The sequence below is a fragment of the Ranitomeya variabilis genome, chromosome 2, assembly GCF_051348905.1.
Source record: "Ranitomeya variabilis isolate aRanVar5 chromosome 2, aRanVar5.hap1, whole genome shotgun sequence".
Taxonomy (NCBI): Eukaryota; Metazoa; Chordata; class Amphibia; order Anura; family Dendrobatidae; genus Ranitomeya; species Ranitomeya variabilis.
Window position 1 is genome coordinate 194658118 of NC_135233.1, and position 23019 is coordinate 194681136.

The 23019-nt window shown below is 45.0% G+C and overlaps 1 protein-coding gene across 1 annotated transcript in view; it reads right to left on the reverse strand.

The window, feature by feature from the left end:
• Positions 1–23019, reverse strand: part of BTK (Bruton tyrosine kinase) — a 336320-nt gene that overhangs the window by 33396 nt on the left and 279905 nt on the right. The window contains exons 12-14 of the mRNA XM_077283385.1: positions 11118–11239; positions 6768–6839; positions 2531–2702 (exon numbers count right to left, since the gene is read on the reverse strand). Of these exons, the coding sequence (XP_077139500.1) occupies positions 2531–2702; positions 6768–6839; positions 11118–11239 (366 nt within the window). The remainder of the gene's footprint in view (positions 1–2530; positions 2703–6767; positions 6840–11117; positions 11240–23019) is intronic.

The window sequence follows — 23019 nt, forward strand, 5'->3', positions numbered from 1 at the left end:
GATGGGAGATCAGTGACGGTGTCGGTTTGCAGGACTCGAATTGGGTCTATTGACTTGGTTGCTTGATCAGTATACTGTGAATCAATTTGCTCACCAAACCAGAAGCTGCTCATTCGTATGGATCCCATTAGGCCGGCGTCACACTAGCGAGTTTTACGGACGTATGAGCGCAGAAAATACGTCTGTAAAATACGCATTACACACGGCCCAATGAATCTCTATGGGGCTGCTCCTATCAGCCGTATATTACGAATCCGTAATATACGGTATTGTACGGCCGTAGAAAATCGCAGCATGCTGTGTTTGTCACCGTATTGCGCAAAAAAAAAAAAATCGCCAATGAAAGTCTATGGGGGCGAGAAAAATACGGATTACACACGGACCAGCAGTGTGACTTGCGAGAAATATGCAGCGGTGTTCTATATAAAAGCCGGTAATTCAATTGCTGGCTTTTCCTCTCTCCTTCACAAACCCGACATGATATGAGACATGGTTTACATACAGTTAACCATCTCATCCCTTTTTTTTTGCATATTCCACACTACTAATGTTAGTAGTGTGTATGTGCAAAATTTGGGCGCTCTAGCTTGTAAAATAAAGGGTTAAATGGTGGAAAAAATTGGCGTGGGCTCCCGCGCAATTTTCTCCACCAGAGTGGTAGAGCCAGTGACTGAGGGCAGATATTAATAGCCTAGAGAGGGTCCATGGTTATTGTCCCCCCTGGCTACAAACATCTGCCCCCAGCCACCCCAGTAAAGGCACATCTGGAAGATGCGCCTATTCTGGCACTTGGCCACTCTCTTCCCACTCCCGTGTAGCGGTGGGATATGGGGTAATGAAGGATTAATGTCACCTTGCTATTGTAAGGTGACATTAAGCCAGGTTAATAATGGAGAGGCGTCAATTATGACACCTATCCATTATTAATCCAATAGTAGGAAATGATTAATAAAACACACCCACATTATTAAAAAGTATTTTAATGAAATAAAGACACAGGGTGTTTTAATATTTTATTATACTCTTAATCCACCTGAAGACCCTCGTTCTGTAAAAAAGGAAAAATAAAAAAACAACAATATCCTATACCTTCCGTCGTTCAGTCACGTCCCACGATGTTGCCTCGTTCTGTAAAAAAGGAAAAATAAAAAAACAACAATATCCCATACCTTCCGTCGTTCAGTCACATCCCAAGATGTAAATCCATCTGAAGGGGTTAAATCATTTTACACCCAGGAGCTCTGCTAATGCAGCTGTGCTCCTGTCTGTAAAATCTGGGGAATGAATGGAGATTTTACAGACAGGAGCACAGCTGCATTAGCAGAGCTCCTGGGTGTAAAATGATTTAACCCCTTCAGATGGATTTACATCTTGGGATGTGACTGAACGACGGAAGGTATGGGATATTGTTGTTTTTTTATTTTTCCTTTTTTACAGAACGAGGCGCGGGAGCCCACGCCAATTTTTTCCACGATTTAACCCTTTATTTTACAAGCTAGAGCGCCCAAATTTTGCACATACACACTACTAACATTAGTAGTGTGGAATATGCAAAAATAAAAAGGGATATGAGATGGTTAACTGTATGTAAACCATGTCTCATATCATGTCGGGTTTGTGAAGGAGAGAGGAAAAGCCAGCAATTGAATTACCGGCTTCTCTGATATCTCACGCTGAAATATATATATATATATATATATATATATATATATATATATATATATATATCTCACTGATAGACATATATAAATAGACTGTATATATGTTTTAACGAACATTTGAGCCCATAGATCCATTAGATGTCGGTTTTGCAAGCTTGCGAGAAAATCTCGCAGTACGGATGCCATACGGATTACATACGGAGGATGACATGCGCAAAATACGCTGCCACACCCTGCCTACGGATGACATACGGATCACTATTTTGGGAACATTTCTGCGTATTACGGTCATAAAAAGCGGACCGTATTTTCATACGCTGAGTGTGACGCCGGCCTTAGAGCTCATACACAGGAGTCCCCAGCAAAGGACCCCCTGATCGGTGCATTTGCCCTAATACGGCTTGTAGACAAGGGTTCTTTTTTTATTTTTAAAGCTCAAGTTTAGTACACTAATTGGTATAGTTCAGATTAAAGTTTTCCAATTTTTTGAGTGCACGGTGGCTCAGTGGTTAATACTTCTCATAGTGACACAGTGGCTAGCACTGTTGCTTTGCAGCCCTGGGGTCCTGGGTTCAAATCCCACCAAGCACAACATCTGCAAGGCATTTGTATGTTCTCCCCATGATCTGCGTGGGTTTCATCCGGGTTCTTCGGTTTCCTCCCACAATCAAAAGACATACTGATAGGGCATCTAGATAGTTAGCCCCAATGGGGACAGCGATGATAATGTCTGTAAAGTGTAGCGGTATATGATGGCGCTATATAAGCAACGCATAACAATGCTACACTCTTAATTATATCGCCCCTCTTAAAACTGACAACAATTCTTCACAAAAGAACCAAGTTGTAAAGTAAAACACATCACTTACATCATGCACTTTGCTTCGTCAATGAACTCATCCTCTGACATGGAGCCCTCTTTTACCATTTTGATGGCAACTTCAAATTGTCCCCTCCATTTGCCGTACTTTACAACCCCAAACTGTCCGTTCCCCAATTCTTTTAAGAAAGTCAGATCTTTGAGATCAATCTCCCAAGAGCCTTGGGATGAAATAAAAAGAACACTGTAAAGCATCATAGATATATTTTATTATGTCTGACTATTTAGTATACTGGTGTAAAGCTTTGTTACTGGTTGGGCATCATTATCAGTTCACCTTTTTGGATGCTTTTTAACCAAGAGATGTGAAATATCAATAATCGCTTGTAATCTGTAGGAACTAGTGATTAGCCAGTGTGCTCGTTACTTGAGGGTGGTCTCTGAATATCTTGGGCGTGCTCGTAGATTATGTTTGAGTCCCTGCAGCTGCATGATTTGTGGCTGTAAGACAACCTGAATACATGTGGGGATTCCCTAACAAACAGGCAACCCCTGCATGTGTTCAGGTTGTCTAACAGCCGCAAATCATGCAGCTGCGGGCACACAGACATAATCTACGAGCACGCCCCAGATACTCGGGGAACACCCGAGCCTGCTCAGAAAACTCGAGTAATGAGCACACTCGCTTTTGAAGTTGCAGATTTTCGGCACCATTTCTTCAACTATTAAGTAAATTATTTTATATGATTTTTTTCATTCCATTTTTTTAGTGCATTTTTTTCTCTTGTTGGTTGTTATGTTTTAAACAAAGCTCCTTTGTTTTTTATACTTCTTAATATTTGGCTTTGACAAATCTTGATTGATATAGTCGTGTGCGAATTACTTGTGTTTTTGAAGCATTTCCACTATGAAAACGCACTAGAAAAACGTGTGTTTTTTTACCTGCTGATTTTCCACATCTAATGCAAGTTTATGGGAAAAATCTGCACATTATACTTGAAGAGAAATTGACTTTGCAGATTTGAAACACGCACCACAGGTCAGTTTACTCTGCGTAAAAAAATATATCAATGGGCAGAAGATTTCTATAAATCCCATCCACTTTACTGGAACTGTTAGAAGCAGAGAAAATACGCGGTGTCAAAAAATGTACCAAAAACTCATCATGAAAGTGTAGCCTTACAATTCCAGCAGAGTGGGATTTATAGAAATCTCCTGCCCACTGGGCTATTTTTTAGGTAGCATAAACTGACCCCCAGTCCATGTTTCAAATCCAGAACATGTCAGTTTCTCTTTCGGGTACTGTCAGTAATATATACAGATTTTCCCCATAGACTTGCATTTGATGTGGAAAATCCGCATGTAAAAAACGCACATGTAATCTGCACATGACTATCAATAAGGTTTTCTAACCCAAAACTGCATGTAAAAAAGCACACTGAATAATGCAATGAAAAAATGCAAATCACCTAATTTACATAATCTGTGCAGAAATAGAGTATCAGATAACCTTGAGATGCTTTGATATTTAATCATTTTGTGTTCATTTTAGATTTTCACTGCATTTGAGAAAACTAGGAATGGACTCTAAACACAGAAGAGGAATAATGACTAGAGATGGGCAAACCCGAACAGTAAAGTTTGGTGTCCGTACCGAACACCTACTGTTCAGGCACGGACACCGAACACGGACTTCATCAGGAAGTCCGGGTTACTGTTCGGGTTCACTTACCTGAACACCGCGTGTTTGTCGCTCTGTCATGTGCATGACATCGCGGCAAACACCATCCCCGCTGGTCAAAGAGCCACGGTTCCCTTGCTGACAAATGACAGTGTGAGCACTCAGCTGTCATCGGAGGTATAAAGTTTACCTCCGGTCACTGGTGTCAGCTGATGGGACAACTGCCCCCATCATCCGACATCTGCTGCAGTGGATGGGAGTATTCATCAGCTGCTCCTGACCTGTAAATAAATAATTAAAAAATAAATCCTGTGTGGGTTCCCCTGTATTTTTGTTAACCAGCCAGGCAAAACTCACAGCTGGGGGCTGCGACTCTCAGCTGTCAGCTTCAGCAAGGCTAGTTATCAAGAATAGAGGGAGTCTCAGTGACTTGGCAAAAAAATTACTTGGCACTCAGTATTTGAAAAAAATTGATTAATATTTTTCAAATATTGAGTGTCAAGTAATTTTGTTGCCTAATTGTATGAGTTGGACACCCAACTTGAGCACCACCAGCAGTATTATTCCAGAGTGCCGTGTTATTTATTTCCGCAGTCTCAGTGACTGACGGTTATGTCATTGAGGTTACCTCTGGTCACTGAGGCTCCGTTCCCAGCCGGGCTGAACTGCTGTGACCTTGGTGACTACTAGCGAGGATGTCACCGAGGTCACGGCAGTTCAGCCCGGCTGGGAACAGAGCCTCAGTGACCGTAGGTAACCTCGATGACATAACTGCCAGTCTCTGAGGCTGCGCTCGCAGCAGTTCAGTCACCAGTGGTTCTCAGCCTGGATGGTCGCATTTTGGCACCAACCAGGTTGAAAACTGTTTTCCCCAGAGATGGATTACGGCATGGGACAGAACGACTGACAGCTGAGAAATCTTTTTGTTTTTACTTTTGGTTTATTACAGGAGAACGAGGGCTTCGTAGGAATTAGGCGAGGTCGTAAGTATGGTTTAATTGAGAATATTGAAGGAGTGTGTGTAATTTTTTCAATTAAAGGACTTTATTCTTGGTGTTTGTGTTTTCATACAGTGTGACTATGGGGTTAGTAATGGGGCGTCTTATTGATGACTCTCCATTACTAACCTCAGGGCTTGATGTCACCGGACAATACAAAGGTGACATCAACCGCCCCAACTATCACCCCACTTGATACTGCTACAGGGCAAATGGGAAGAGTCGGGCAAAGTGCCAGAATTGGCGCATCAAATAGATGTGCATTTTCTGAGCAGCTGCAGGCTGCTATTTTTAGATTGGCGGGGGGCAATATCCATGGCCCCTTATCAGCCTGAGAATACCAGCCCCCTGCTGTCTGCTTTAGCAAGGCTGGTTGTCAAAAATGGGGGGGGACCCCACGCCATTTTTAAAAATTATTTATGTGAATAATTAAAAAATACATCATGGGGACCCCTCTCTTTTTGATAACTAGCCTTGCTGAAGCTGACAGCTGAGGGTTGCAGCCCCTGGCTGTGAGTTTTGCCTGGCCTGGCTGGTTAACAAAAATACAGGGGAACCCATGTAGTTTTTTTTTTTTTAAATTATTTATTTACAGTGCAGGAGCAGGTGATGAATACTCCCAATGATGGGAGCAGTTGTCCCATCAGCTGACACCAGTGACCGGAGGTAAACTTTATACCTCCGATCCCAGCTGAGCGCTCACGCTGTCTTTTGATACTGTGGGACCTGCGGCTCTCTGACCGGTGGGGATGGTTTCACCACCAATCAGAAGCGGTGTTTGCTGCTCTGTCATGCACATGACAGCACAGCAAACACTGGATGTTTGGGCCCACCATTCAAGTGAATGGGGTCCAGGTTCAGGTACTGTGTTGGTACCCGAAACTGAACTTTTTGTAACTGTTCAGACTAACCCGCCGGACCCGAACATCCAGGTGTTCGCCCATCTCTATTCATGACACTTTTTTGTATTCAGATAAGAAATGAAGGACAGCATCCAGTTCAGGTGAAAGCTCACAAAACGATTCCTTTATTTGCCAAATTTGGCAAATAAAGGAATCGTTTTGTGAACACTTTCACCTGGACTGGATGCTGTCCTTCATTTCTTATCTGGTATGTACATCTTCCATGGGGGTCCAGTGGAACTAGGACGTGCATCCGTTTATCCGTGTGCTGTTGGCCAGCTACCCTTTATATAGACTTTTTTGTATTCAGTCCTTGTATTGCTTGACAAATACAGGTAAAAAAATACAATTTTTTTCCTCATTCTGAAGTCGATTTTCCATGTAGGAGAGCTATCCATGGTCTCCAGACATAGCACCTGTCTATGGGGACAGGTCACATGTCTTTGATGTTTCGTGGACAGAGCGCATAGGTTCAAAATCGGCAATACAAGTCTATGGGTTTGTGAAAAAAATCAGACCGCTCTCAGAAGGTGGAGAATTTGTATTCTTTAGTTACGAGAAAAACTGATGACACTCGGACTAAACTCTGATCAAAATAATCAGTCTGTTTTTCTCGCACGCAAAACAATCCGATGTCTGAATGCACCAAGTGTGAATTGAGCTCAGGTTCCTGTCATTTTACTGCTCCCAAATATTGCTTCTTACCATAGCCAAGACCAGCAATGGATGGTGAATTTCTCACAGAACACACTGGATATTTAAGTCTTGAGATCAATCCTGTACAAGAAAATGAATACAGATTTATTAAACTGTATGATTTGCGGACCTAAAGCATAACTTTCTACATGTCCAGGGATGGATCCAGGTTTTCGTGGGCCCGGGGTGAAAGAGTCTCAGTTGGCACCTTTACCACATACCACGATTTATGATGCACAGATATGGCAGACAAATTTAGGTATAGTATAATGCTAAAGATTTCACTTCTTCATTACATGAGTGATATCTATTGTAAATTCTACAATATCATACATACAGTATGATGCACAGCCCATAGTCATTAATATAGTATGATGCACAGCCCATAGTCCTCTATACAATATGATGCACAGTTCAGAGTCCCCCATATAAGTATAATGCACAGCCCATACTCATCCATGTAGCATAATGCACAGCCCATAGTCCTCCATATATTATAATGCAAAGCCCATAGTCCTCCATATAGTACAATGCACAGCCCATAGTCCTCCATATATTATAATGCAAAGCCCATAGTCCTCCATATAGTACAATGCACAGCCCATAGTCCTCCATATAGTACAATGCACAGTCCATAGTCCTCCACATAGCATAATGCACAGCCCATAGTCCTCCATGTAGTACAATGCACAGTCCATAGTCCTCCACATAGCATAATGCACAGCCCATAGTCTTCCATATAGTACAATGCACAGTCCACAGTCCTCCACATAGCATAATGCACAGCCCATAGTCCTCCATATAGTACAATGCACAGTCCATAGTCCTCCACATAGCATAATGCACAGCCCATAGTCCTCCATATAGTATAATGCAAAGCCCATAGTCCTCCATATAGTACAATGCACAGCCCATAGTCCTCCATATAGTACAATGCACAGTCCATAGTACTCCACATAGTATAATGCACAGCCCATAGTCCTCCATGTAGTATAATGCACAGCACATAGTCATCCATGTAGTATAATGCACAACACAGTCATCCATGTAGTATAATGCACAACACATAGTCATCCATGTAGTATAATGCATTCCATAGTCCTACATATAGTAGAATGCACTACCCATAGTCATCCATGTAGTATAATGCACAACGCATAGTCCTCCATGTAGTATAATGCACAGCCCATAGTTCTCCATGTAGTATAATGCACAGCACATAGTCATCCATGTAGTATAATGCATTCCATAGTCCTACATATAGTAAAATGCACTACCCACAGTCATCCATGTAGTATAATGCACAACACATAGTCATCCATGTAGTATAATGCACAACACATAGTCATCCATGTAGTATAATGCATTCCATAGTCTTACATATAGTAGAATGCACTACCCATAGTCATCCATGTAGTACAATGCACAGCCCATAGTCCTTCATATAGTATACTACACAGCCCATATTCCGCTATATACAGTAATATATTGCGCCTCCATATATAATGCATACCCCATAGTCATCAATTTAGTATAAAACACAGCCCATAGTCATCCATGTAGTATAATGCACAGCCATAGTTATACATGTAATATAATGCACAGCCCATAGTTTTTGATGTAGTAGTATGGCCACTGTGTACTCACTGATTAAAAAAAAAAAGTCACGCTCCCTCACCATGCAGCATCCTCTTCCGTAGCTGGCAGCTGAATTTAGCGTGCAAGCAACAGGAGCACATGATGTCACTGTCATGCGCTCCCGGTCACGTACATGCCAACGTCAGCTGCTGGCCTCTCATTGGCCAACAGTGTGTAATTGCCTCCCACAGACCTGAGGGGTATGGGTGCTGCAAATACACTACAGCTAAATGTGTGTCTGAGGTCACACATCCAGCTGAAGTATTTATTGGCATCGGTGGGCCTCTCACCCACCAGGCCCTTGCGGTTGCAGCAGCGACCGCGTTAGTCATGCACCTGCTAGTGGTGAGTGGGCCACCAATTTGTACAGGGCCCCAGCACTTGCCTGGGTGTGTCGGGTGGTGAGGGTGACGCTAGACCTGAACATATCAATAGCAATAATGGGATTAGTTAAATAAATTAAATTCTTTTGTGATCTTGTGATATCTATTCCCAAGTATCTAAAGAATACTCGTCTGTAGCTTCTAGTGACTCCGGAGTTCCATTGGCTACCTGTCACCGGGTCTTCTGGACCTCTTCTCTGTGTCTGCCTGTGGTTTTCAGGACATCTTCCTGGCTGTGGGTGGCTCCCTTGGTTGTTGACTTTCCCCTTAAGGTACCGTCACACTAAACGATATCGCTAGCGATCCGTGACGTTGCAGCGTCCTCGCTAGCGATATCGTTTAGTTTGACACGCAGCAGCGATCAGGATCCTGCTGTGATGTCGCTGGTCGCTGAATAAAGTCCAGAACTTTATTTGGTCGTCCGATCGCCGTGTATCGTTGTGTTTGACACCAAAAGCAACGATACCAGCGATGTTTTACACTGGTAACCAGGGTAAACATCGGGTTACTAAGCGCAGGGCCGCGCTTAGTAACCCGATGTTTACCCTGGTTACCAGCGTAAAAGTAAAAAAAACAAACAGTACATACTCACCTGCGCGTCTGCTTCCTGCTCTGACTGAGCCCGGCCCTAAAGTGAAAGTGAAAGCACCGCGGTGACGTCACCGCTGTGCTGTTAGGGCCGGAGCTCAGTCAGTGTCAGGAAGCAGAAGCTGGGGGACGCGCAGGTGAGCATGTGCTGTTTGTTTTTTTTACTTTTACGCTGGTAACCAGGGTAAACATCGGGTTACTAAGCGCGGCCCTGCGCTTAGTAACCCGATGTTTACCCTGGTTACCCGGGGACCTCGGCATCGTTGGTCGCTGGAGAGCGGTCTGTGTGACAGCTCTCCAGCGATCAAACAGCGACGCTGCAGCGATCGACATCGTTGTCGCTACCGCTGCAGCGTCGTTTAATGTGACGGTACCTTTACTCCAGAATCTTATCTTCTACCTACATATGGATTACTGGCTGTCTCCAACTTGCTTGCCTGCAGTTTCCTGACGACCTCCATCTGTCTTCTGTTTTCTGAACTCCACCTGCCTGCCTACAGTTTTCTGATGTTCTCCACCTGCCTGCGATTTCCTGCACTCCACCTGCCTGCCTGCAGTTTCCTGACGTTCTCCGCTTGCCCGCATTTTCCTGCACTTCACCTGTCTACCTGCGGTTCCCAGTCCATCTACCCGCCAGCCTGCTGCACCAACACCTGTGATCCAGGTGCCCACTGGGACCTTTGGCTTAGAGGATCTATCTCACCCAGTGAGACCTTTGAATGTCTTGTAATAGATAGTAAAATGAGTCGTCATCTGGGGACAGAGGCAACGGTCACTGATGATGCTTCATTTCAATGGCTAGGCTAATCCCTGCTGTACTGAGCATATGTCAGTTATCAATGCCGACAGATACATGTATGCTCAGTATTGCCACGATGCAATATGCACAGTGACAGTGCGCTCACTCACCTGCTCTGATGACAAGAAACAAGTCAGCAAGAGAGCGCACTGTCAGTGCCCGTTATAAAAAGATTACCCGGCATCCAGAAAAAGCAGAGACCATCGCTGCCCCTACAAGTGACATCACTTCCATTTAATTAATCCATCAATGAATAATTCAGCTGTTTATTTTGTACCTAAACAAATTTTTAACTGTCCCTTGCATCTCCAAGGAAGAGTTGGAGAAATCTTCAGTCTTTTTTAGTCATAAATAATACATATTTTATCTCTAAATGTCCACATAACTGCATTATTTATGATCTGTAGAGGTCAAACATTTTCTAATCACAGACTGTGGCATTCTCTCTGGAAGCCAGTGCTCCAAAATCATCCAGTGAGCTCTCTATGCAGAACCATACTGATAAGATAACATTTCCCAATGTCTCCACAAACCAGTTTTTAAAAAGACTATGAAATTGTTCCCCTCACAACTTTATGGAAACCCAAAGTGCTTTACATTATGCTTCCTAGTACTGTTGCCCCTTAGCAGCCGGTATCACCCCTCATGGGTGCATAAAAAAACACATGTCAGTCATTGGCAGCAGGCAGGGAGAAACCGCCAGGGATCCTCTTGTCTGACTAGTCTCCTGTGCAGCTTGGTTCCTGGTGGCTTTTATACTATGTTTTTCTCTGAAATGCTGCATCATTTCAGAATCAAACATACATGGCTGAAATCATGCAGCCACTATCGGATACATGAGGCCCGTAGTTTGGGCAGCATGAATTAGCTGTCAGGTTCCTTTAATGTCCCAAATAGGCAACGTGAAGAATGTGCTGAAGTACCTTTGCCAGAAATGTTAAATTATCTTACCGGCGGCGTTATGCTGATGGTAGGTGATTAGTTCTGGAATTGAAGAATAGAGATGTTTTTCTGCCAAGTAATACTGGTTTGAAGGCGTTTCACATACAACATAATGACGGATAATTCCTTCCCTACATAGCACAAGTAAATGAAAAGTATTATTTAATATATGAGATAAATCTAAATCAAATCAGTATTGGTGGTGACTGCCATTTGCCTTCATCAATTCTTCAGGTATTTGTCACTTACAAAGTTTTTGAAGGAACTCTGCAGGGAGGATGTTCCAAACATCTTGGAGAATCAACCACAGATCTTTTGTAGATGTCGTTTGTGCAAATCGTTCTGTCTTTTCATGTGATCCCAGACAGATTGGATGACTGAAAATCAGAGCTCTCTGAGGCCGGATCATCATTTTCAGGACTCCTTGTTCTTTATGCTGAGGATAATCATTAGGCTATGTGCACACTTTGAGTATTTGCTTGCAGAAATTTCTGCAAGGTTTCTGCATCTCTTGGCAGCTAAAATGCGGCAGCAAAAGCTCGCGTTTTGCCGCAATTTTCTAGTGCGCTTTTGCGTGCGTTTTTGAATGCGTTTTTGTACAACAATAAAGCTTTTCGAGCTAAATAAAGATATAAAAAAAAGTTGTGATGTAATTTCTTGGTTCAACACCACTTTTTTCATTCTGATGCAGTAGCATTAGGGCTGTCACTGACACCTAGCCCTAGGCTTAGTAATGAAAAGGTGTCAGCTGGACAACCTCATTACCAAGCTGGTAAGTAAACACAAACACATTCACACACACACATTGTCACTAGCCTATGTAGGAGCCTTAACAGAATGAACCTACATAGGCTGTAACCAAACAGCAACTGTTAATTTAACCCCTTAATGACCAGAGGTATTTTTGGTTTTGCATTTTCATTTTTTGCTTCCCTTGTCCCCAAAACCATAACTTTTTTTTTATTTTTGGTCAAAATGGCCATGTGAGGGCTTGTTTTTTGCGGGACGAGTTGTACTTTTGAACAACACCATTGGTTTTAAAATATCATGCACTGGAAAACAGGAAAAAAATCCAAGTGCGGTGAAATTGCAAAAAAAGTGCAATTCCACAGTTGTTTTTGGCTTTCATTTTTACCATGTTCACTAAATGCTAAAACTGTCCTGCCATTATGATTCTCCAGGTCATTATGAGTTCATAGACACGAAACATATATAGGTTCTTTTTTATTTAAGTGGTGGAAAAAAAAATTCCAAAGTTTGTTAAAAAAAATTCGCCATTTTCTGATACCTGGAGCGTCTCCATTTTCGTGATCTCGGGTTGGGTGAGGGCTTATTTTTGGCGAGCTGAGCTGACATTTTTAATGATATGATCTTTTGATTGCCCATCATTGCATTTTAATGCAATGTTGCAGCAACAAAAAAACCCCGTAATTCTGGCATTTTGACTTTTTTTCTCGTTACGCTGTTTAGTATCAGGTTAATTCTTTTTTTTAATTATTATATATATTATTTATATATATATATATATATATATATATATATATATATATATATATATATAATTTATTGATAGATTGGTTGATTCCGAACGCAGCGATACCAAATATGTGTATGTTTTTTTTTTTTTTATTGTTTTATTTTGAATTGGGCGAAAAGGGGGTGATTTGAACTTTTATATTTTTTAAATTTTTTTTAAAACATTTTTTTTGCTTTTGACATGCTTCAATAGTCTCCATGGGAGACTAAAAGCTGCCATAATCCGATTGGCTCTGCTACATACAGGCGATGATCAGATCACCTGTATGTAGCAGAAAAGCGCCGACCACTGGGTGATGCGCATAGCAATCTGGCAGTGACAGCCATAGAGGTCTGCTGGGGACTTCTGGTTGTGATGCCAACCCATCGGTGACCTACGATCACGTGACGGGGTCACCAATGGGCGGGATTTCTGGTGCGCTTGCTGGAAGCGTGAGTTAAATGCTGCTGTCAGAGTGAGTTTGACAGCAGCATTTAACTAGTTAACAGAGGCGGGTGGATTGCAATTCCACCCGCGGCTGTTAGAGGCACATGTCAGCTATTCAAAACAGCTGACATGTGCCGGAAAAGATGTGGGCTCAGTGCCGGAGCCCACATCAAAGGGAGGGAGTCTGACATCGGCGTACTATTACACCTGATGTCAAAATGGGTTAAAGAAATAAAAAATAAAAAGAAATTATGTGGGCTCCCGCGTAATTTTCATAACCAGCAGTGGGAAAGCCGAGGGGCTGAGGGCTGATGTTAATATTCTGTGAAGGAGCCAATAGCCATAAAGGTTCCCATGCTATTAGTATCAGCTCACAGCTGTTTGCTTAGCCTTTACTGGCTAGTTTACAGGGGGAACCCCCCCAAAAATTGCCATAGTGTCCCCCTATAAAATCTAACCAGCAAAGGCTTGGCAGACAGCTGCGGGATGATATTAACAGCCTAGGAAGGGGCCATGGATATTGGCCCTCTCTCAGACTTAAAACCTCAGCTCTCAGCCACCCCAGAAAAGGCGCATCTATAAAATGCGCCAAACCTGGAACTTAGCCTCGCTCTTCCCACTTGGCCTGCAGTGGTGGCAAGTGTGGTGATGGTTGGGGGAGAGTTGATGTCACCTTTGTATTGTCAGGTGACATCAAGTCCCGGGGTTAGTAATGGAGAGGCATTTATTAGACACCCCCATTATTAACCCCATAGGGATATTATAAAAAACACACACCCAGAATAAAGTCATTTATTTGAAATAATGACACAGATTCCTTTATTGAATCTAAATTAAACCATACTCACCGAACGCCTAATCTGCCGAAACCAACATCTCCTGCAACAAAAATAAAATAATAAACAACAATATTCCTCACCTGTCTGCATAGAAAATAATTCATAATGCCCCACGACAATCCTGATGACTTTGCTCTCAAAGACAGCCAGTTATACACTGACAGGAGCATCATCGCTCCCGCAGTGTATCACTGAGCTGCCATGAGAGATTTCACTGGAGTTCATCAGCTGATCAGCTCCAGTGATCTCCCTTGTAGCACAACTGCTGCATGGGAAAGTTCTCACGCAGCAGTGCTGTAAGTCAGAGCACCGCAGCTGATCAACTGATGAACTCCGGTGACCTCTCTCACAGCAGCTCAGTGATACACTATGGCAGCAATTGCCTCCTGTCAGTGTATCGCCGTTGGCCGGTACAGCAGTCAAATGTGTAGTGGTTTCACTCACTCAGGTGCGACGGCTGACACTCAGGATGCAGATTCCAACAAAAGTTCAAAGGTTTATTGTTCCATAAACCAGTTAGCATAAACAGAAAACAAATAGCCTTTAGCTCAGGCAAATGGAAAAAACAAGTGTCCATTCCTTCAGGCTCAGTCCTGGAGTCTTAACACACCCTGGAGGCTAGCACCTGCACACATATATATCCTGTGTTAAGCATTAGCCTGTCTTATATAGAGCTAACCACACCCAGTAACCCAACACATGATTAGCCATGTGATCTGACATCACCACAGGTCCTGAAACACATATACATACATGGTTATATACAACAAAGAAATACTCCGGGCTACATTACAGCAACAAGGCACTTATGTGGCACATACCTCCCGTCGACTACACACCCTTTAGCCATGCTACAAATGTCATGATGTGACTGTTCTACATGTGAGATTGCTGTGGGACATTCGGGATTATGTGAACTACGGCAGACAGGTGAGTTTATGGTGGTTTGTTTTTACTAGGGGATGAGGGCATCGGGATTTGGTTTTAGCAAGTATCATTTTTTATTATTTTTATTTGAATATGTATGTAATTAATTATTTTACATGTTTTTTGTTTTAAGTGTGAGCACAGGCGTCGGCTGACGAGAGACTATGTATCCCGTCAGTGGCACCTGCTGTCACTGTTATCAGCCCACGCCTGCTGACCTGCGGTAAGCTTTTTACTGTGGGTCACGCTGACATTTGACAGCATGACCCCGCATCACTCTGACTGACGGTCTTATCGGCACTAGTGTTACTGCCAATAAGAACCACCGCGCCGGTGTTTCCCATGTTATCACACAGATGACAGTGTGGGAAATACCATAGGAAACCTGCAAAAATGCAAACAAAAATTCAGCAAATCCACAAACATTTTTATACCTGCGTTTTTGCAGCAGATTTGTCTGGCTCAGTTGAAGTCAATGGGTGAAAAACGCTGCAGAAATGCACAAAGAATTGACATGCTGCAGAAAAAAACGCACTGCAAATACTTAAGGAAATTTACTGATCATGTGCACAACACTTCAGGGTTGTCATTCAATTAGTTTGCATAAAGATTCCATAGCGTTTCTTGCCCATTTATGTGCAGAAAAACACAGCAAAAATGCACTGTGTGCACATAGCCTTAAGGTTTGTTCCCACGGTCAGTAAATGCTGCGGGTTGGACATCCGCAGCATACAACCCGCAGCGTGCAGATGTTACAGCATAGTGGATGGGATTTCTAGAAATTCCATGTCCACTATGCGTGCACCGACGCCTACAGACAGGGCCGGCGTTATGGGCAGGCAGACCAGGCAGCTGCCTGAGGCCCCCGCTCCCCAAGGGGCCCCCAGCTCCCCAGCTAGCGGCAAGTCACGCAGCCGCTATGGGGCCCCTGTGAGGCAGGGGGGCCCGCCTGCCGTCAGCGCCGACTCCCCCACCGCATTGAACTATACCGGCGTCTGCCGGTACAGTTCAATGCAATGATGGAGGAGAGAACCTCACATGACGCTCCCTCTCCCATCATTTCCCGCTCTGCCTCTGACACTGTGGGTGTGCGCGCACTCACTGTGTCCCAGGCAGTGCAGCGGCAGCCACCGAGACAGGAGCAGGGAGCAACGCAGGCACGAGGAAAGGTGAGGAGCTTGTTTTTTTTTTTTACTGGACTGTGGGGCCATTCTCGGGAGGGGAGAGGAGGGGAGGGAAGGGGGATGTGGGCTGTGCTGTATACTACTGTGTGGGCTGTGCTATATACTACTGTGTGGGCAGTGCTGTATACTACTGTGGGCTGTGCTGTATACTACTGTGTGGGCAGTGCTGTATACTACTGTGTGGGCTGTGCTATATACTACTGTGTGGGCAGTGCTGTATACTACTGTGTGGGCAGTGCTGTACACTACTGTGTGGGCAGTGCTGTATACTACTGTGTGGGCTGTGCTATATACTACTGTGTGGGCAGTGCTATATACTACTGTGTGGGCAGTGCTATATACTACTGTGTGGGCAGTGCTATATACTACTGTGTGGGCTGTGCTATATACTACTGTGTGGGCAGTGCTGTATACTACTGTGTTGGCAGTGCTGTATACTACTGTGTGGGCAGTGCTGTATACTACTGTGTGGGCAGTGCTGTATACTGTATGGGATGTGCTGTATAGTATTGTTTTATACACTGGGCCTGAGTTGTGGTTCAGTCTCCAAAAAAAAAGTGAGATTCAAATTCACACAAAGTGGATATACTTCAGTCCTGTTAGTTTGTCATATATCAGCCAGCCACTTTCTGCCACTTACATTGTGTTGTTTTATGCACAGGGCCTGAGTTTTGGTTCAGTCTCTCACAAAAAAGGGAGATTTAAATTCTCAACAAGTTTATATACACCTTCTACCTTGTTTTACAGTACCATATAACGGTTGTTATTTTGGTTAGATTTTCCAAAAAATGAGGAAGTCTGGTGGAAGAGCCCGTGGGCAGTTGCCAGCTGGTACTGATGGTGGTGGTGGTGCATCTGGTGGTAGTGGCAAAAGCACAATAGCACCTAAGGCTGGATGTGTTGAGCCAGCGTCATCGTCTGGCTACACAAGTCCTCGAAGGCTCCCTTATCTGGGAGTAGGAAAACAGCTTTTAAAGCCGGAGCAGCAGGAAAAAGCTTTGGCTTTCCTTGCTGACTCAGCCTCTAGCTCTTTCGCCTCCTCTTCAGAAAGTTCCAAATATAAAAGCAGTGAGTCCTCAGTGGATGCTCCCGGTCAGGAACAAGACGTTTGGTAGCCAGACGTACTGACCGAAAAAAGGACAAGTCTGGCTACTCAAAATGTTGATGATCTAACCTTCATTAAAATGAACCAATCATGGATTTCAAATTATTTTGCCACACCTTCCCCTGCTGACACGTAGCTTGCCTGAAAAATGTCTTGCTTTTGGCCTCCTCTTACTGACTTCTCTGCTATGATCCTTAGTGGTTGAGGATCACAAATTACTCCAGCTAAGTAACAAACATAGGACAAGCTCTAGGGAGGTGGCAAGCTGGACTGACCGCAAATCTGAACCTAACCAAACACACTAGAAGTAGCCGGTGAACGTGCCTGAATTCCTAGACGTCTCGAGCCAGCCTAAGGAACTAACTACCCCTAGAGAGAAAGAAAGACCTCTCTTGCCTCCAGAGAAATAATCCCCAAAGATATAGAAGCCCCCAACAAATAATAACGGTGAGGTAAGAGGAAGGCACAAACACAGGGGTGAAAGCAGATTCAGCAAATGAGGCCCACTAATACTAGATAGCAGAAAATAGAAAAGGGAATCTATGCGGTCAGTAAAAAACCCTTACAAAATATCCACTCTGAGATTTCAAGAACCCCCACACCAACTAACGGTGTGGGGGGAGAAACTCAGTCCCCTAGAGCAACCAGCAAGCGAGGATATCACATTTTAGCGAGCTGGACTAAAAACATAATGAACACTGATAATCAAAAAATGATCAAACAAAAACTTAGCTTGTCTTGGAGAGACTGGGAGCAAGGTAGACACACGGAATCTGAAGAGCACTGAATACATTGATAGCAGGCAAGGAACTGAGTATCCAGGTGGGCTAAATAGAAAACCAACCAAGGATAACGAACCAGCTGATGAAGCCAACCTGCAGAAGGACAACACTACACAGTACCGCTTATGACCACTAGAGGGAGCCCAGAAATAGAGTTCACAACAGTACCCCCCCCCTTGAGGAGGGGTCACCGAACCCTCATCAAGACCCCCAGGGCGATCAGGACGAGCTGCGTGGAAGGCGCGAACCAAATCGGCCGCATGAACATCAGAGGCGACAACCCAGGAATTATCCTCCTGACCATAGCCCTTCCACTTAACCAGATACTGAAGTCTCCGTCTAGAGATACGAGAATCCAAAATCTTCTCCACCACGTACTCCAATTCGCCCTCAACCAGCACCGGAGCAGGAGGCTCAACAGAAGGAACCACAGGTACCACATACCTCCGCAACAAAGACCTATGGAACACATTATGGATGGCAAACGATGCTGGGAGATCCAAACGAAAAGACACCGGGTTAAGGATTTCCAAGATCTTATAAGGACCGATGAAGCGAGGCTTAAACTTAGGAGACGAGACCTTCATAGGAACATACCGAGAAGACAGCCACACCAAATCCCCAACACGAAGTCGGGGACCCACACCGCGGCGGCGGTTGGCAAAGCGCTGAGCCCTCTCCTGTGACAATTTCAGATTGTCCACCACATGGCTCCAAATCTGCTGCAACCTATCCACCACAGAATCCACCCCAGGACAGTCAGAAGACTCAACCTGACCTGAGGAAAAACGAGGATGGAAACCAGAATTGCAGAAAAAAGGCGAAACCAAGGTAGCAGAACTAGCCCGATTATTAAGGGCAAACTCGGCCGATGGCAAAAAAGTCACCCAATCATTCTGATCAGCAGAAACAAAACATCTCAAATAAGTCTCCAACGTCTGATTAGTTCGCTCGGTTTGGCCATTAGTCTGAGGATGGAAGGCCGACGAAAAAGACAAATCAATGCCCATCTTAGCACAAAAAGTTCGCCAAAACCTGGACACAAACTGGGATCCTCTATCAGACACAATATTTTCAGGAATGCCGTGCAAGCGAACCACATTCTGAAAAAATAGAGGAACCAAATCGGAGGAGGAAGGCAGCTTAGGCAAGGGCACCAAATGGACCATCTTGGAAAAATGATTACACACCACCCAGATGACAGACATTCTCTGAGATACTGGCAGATCCTAAATAAAATCCATGGAGATGTGCGTCCAAGGCCTTTTCGGGACAGGCAAAGGCAAAAGCAACCCGCTGGCACGAGAACAGCAAGGCTTAGCCCGAGCACAAATCCCACAAGACTGCACAAAGGAACGCACATCCCGCGACAAGGAAGGCCACCAGAAGGACCTAGCCACCAAATCTCTGGTACCAAAAATCCCAGGATGACCCGCCAACACCGAAGAATGAACCTCGGAAATAACTCTGCTGGTCCATCTATCCGGGACAAACAGTCTCTCTGGTGGACAACGGTCAGGTCTATCCGCCTGAAATTTCTGCAGCACTCGTCGCAAATCTGGAGAAATGGCAGACAAAATCACTCCCTCTCTAAGAATACCAGCCGGCTCAGAAACTCCCGGAGAGTCAGGCACAAAGCTCCTAGAAAGTGCATCAGCTTTCACGTTCTTCGAACCAGGCAGGTATGAGACCACGAAGTTGAAACGGGAATCTATGCGGTCAGTAAAAAACCCTTACAAAATATCCACTCTGAGATTTCAAGAACCCCCACACCAACTAACGGTGTGGGGGGAGAAACTCAGTCCCCTAGAGCAACCAGCAAGCGAGGAAATCACATTTTAGCGAGCTGGACTAAAAACATAATGAACACTGATAATCAAAAAATGATCAAACAAAAACTTAGCTTGTCTTGGAGAGACTGGGAGCAAGGTAGACACACGGAATCTGAAGAGCACTGAATACATTGATAGCAGGCAAGGAACTGAGTATCCAGGTGGGCTAAATAGAAAACCAACCAAGGATAACGAACCAGCTGATGAAGCCAACCTGCAGAAGGACAACACTACACAGTACCGCTTGTGACCACTAGAGGGAGCCCAGAAATAGAGTTCACAACACTTCTCCAATTCCTCCATTTGCAGCTGCTGAAGGTCCACCATAGGCCACTTTTATACCTCCTGTAAGAGTCATGTCGGTCTGGTAGTCGGGGGCAGGTATATCTCGCCCAGGTATTTGTCCTATGTGAATTAGGCCGCTCAGTATCTTCAGGATACCGAGGGGTTAATAAGTGCAGGAATAAAGGCTGACCAGCTGGAGGTTTCAGGTGTCAGCCTGGGGCACACAGAATGCCTGTCTGTGTGAGACAAACGTGAGTGTGAGCTGTGCTCATGATCTGTGTAATGTTAGCTGGGAGGGAGAAGCCCCCCCAGTTGTTAGATAGGAACGTATTTGTTTAGTTAGCGCCGGACAGGCTAGGATTTATTTTTATGTTTTGTTTTCTGTATTTGCTTTCACTTTAATAAACCAGACTTGAGGTCAGTCAACTTGGAAACCTGCTGTCGCCTCAGAGTTCAATGCACAAACCACGTGACCTTTGATCCCAGCAAAGGCGATCCCGGAGTGTTTTGTCACATTGTGGTGGAGAATTGCGGGCAACGCGTGGCACAGGCGACAGTATGGAAGACGTGGTGAAAGCCCTAGTACAGGCCACTGCGGCACAGCAGGAAGCTAATCGCTTGATGGCCGCATAGCTGAAGGAGTTAATGGACATGACGGCTGCAGACCGCCAGCTTCTCCAACAGGTGGCGCAACGCTTGGTGAGCATGCCTGAGGTTGACCCGGAAGCAGAGTCCAGGAGGATCCATGTGAGTCAATACTGGCAAAAGCTGACCGCAGAAGATGACGTCGAGGCGTACCTGACAACGTTTGAGCGGACAGCGTTGAGAGAGAAGTGGTCGAAGGAACGATGGGCCGATCTAATTGCTCCGTTTCTCTCCGGTGAGGCCCAAAAAGCTTACCATGACTTGGACCCGGAAGTCGCTCAGGACTTTGAGAGGCTGAAAACTGAGGTCCTGGCCCGGCTGGGTGTGACGACGGCTGTCCGTGCACAGAGGGTACATCAGTGGACCTATCAGCAAGATAAACCGCCGCGATCGCAGATGTTCGACCTGATCTACTTGATAAAGAAATGGCTGCAACCCGAGGTACTGACAACTCCGGAGATAATCCAGCGGGTCGTTCTGGACAAGTACCTGAGAGTACTACCACCGGCGCTGTGAAAAGTGGGTGAGCCAAGGAAATCCCGCGACAGCGGATCAACTGGTGGACTTGGTGGAGCGTTATTCCGTGGCGGAAGGACTTCCTGATGATACCGCTACTACCCGAACTGTACGTCCTCCTCGTGGAACCGGTAAGACTGTTCCAGGGACTGTGGGGGAGGAACACGGGACTGCTCGCACCCCGACATCAAGGGTGTCGGACTCTGGTTTCAATAGGGGGCTTGTTAGGTGTTTCCGTTGCCATGAGAAGGGCCATGTTTCTGCGAACTGTCCTGTTACCACTGAACCCATGCAGTGCGACGTTACGGACTCTAAGAAACGCATGTCTTTGGTTACACGGCTAGTAAGTGTGAATGCGGGTCAAAATTATACAGTAAAACATCTGTGTGAATTGTCTGTAGATGGGAAAAATGTTGTGGCGTTACTAGACTCTGGAAGTGTGGTGACTCTAGTGAAAGCCAGTCTGATAGCACGTCCAACTAGTCCGTCTGACAAGTTTTCTGTAACGTGTGTGCATGGTGACACCTGCTCATATCCTACAGCGGTCATATGTATCTCCACTCCCTATGGATCTGTGCAACACAAAGTGGGACTCGTCCCCGCATTGTTACATGATATAATCCTGGGCAGGGATTTTCCCCATTTCTGGCAGTTGTGGGAGAATCAGTTGCTCCTTCACGGTAGTTGTGACCGTGAATCTTCTCCCATGCTACCTGGAGGTCCCGAGCTCCTGGGGGAGACCCCACAGGAAGATGCTGCTGGGGAGATTAGTGAATCTAACCTTCAGTACCCCTTCTCAGTTATGGCGGGGGAAACTGAGGAAACTGAGGAAACTCAGCGAGAGGCGGAGGCAGACAGCCATCCCGCACCCTGCCTACCAGATTTGGGAGTCCAGTTGGATGACTTCCACAGCGAACAAATGAAAGATCCTACCCTGACTCAGGCTAGGAAAAATGTAAAAATGGTAGATAGCGTACCCGTAGAACCTGACACTAGGCTAGCGTACCCGTACATGGTTCTTAAAAATGATTTACTCTACCAGGTAGAAAAAAAAGGGGAAGACACTGTGCAGCAGTTAGTGGTACCCAAACCTTATCGGCGGAAGGTACTGGACCTGGCCCACGGACATATAATGGGGGGACATCTGGGGGTACAAAAAACCACAGAAAGAATATTGCATTGTTTTGTGTGGCCTCGAATACACAATGATGTGCGTAACTATTGTGAGTCCTGTCCAGAGTGCCAAATCTCGGCACCTAAACCTCGCTACTGTAGTCCTTTGGTACCCCTCCCTATCATTGGGGTCCCTTTTGAGAGAATTGGGATGGATTTGGTTGGGCCCCTTCCCCGGTCCGCACGTGGGCACCAACATATCCTTGTCATCATGGACTATGCCACTCGCTACCCGGAAGCCATCCCTTTGTGTAACACTGCTACCAAAATGATCGCCAAAGAATTGGTGCAAGTGTTTAGTCGGGTAGGAATTCCAAAACAGATACTCACCGACCAGGGGACTCCCTTTATGTCGAGGGTAATGAAGGAGCTCTGCAGACTCTTACAAATAGATCCCTTGCGTACATCTGTCTATCACCCTCAAACAGATGGGTTGGTTGAGCGGTTCAATAAAACCTTAAAACAGATGCTCCGGAAGGCGATAGACAAAGATGGGAAGAACTGGGATTACTTGTTACCCTATTTGCTGTTTTCCATTAGGGAAGTTCCCCAGTCTTCCACAGGGTTCTCGCCTTTCGAGCTATTATACGCCCGTCGTCCTCGTGGACTGTTGGACGTCGCAAAAGAAACCTGGGAAGGTCAAGTCACTCCCTTTAAAAC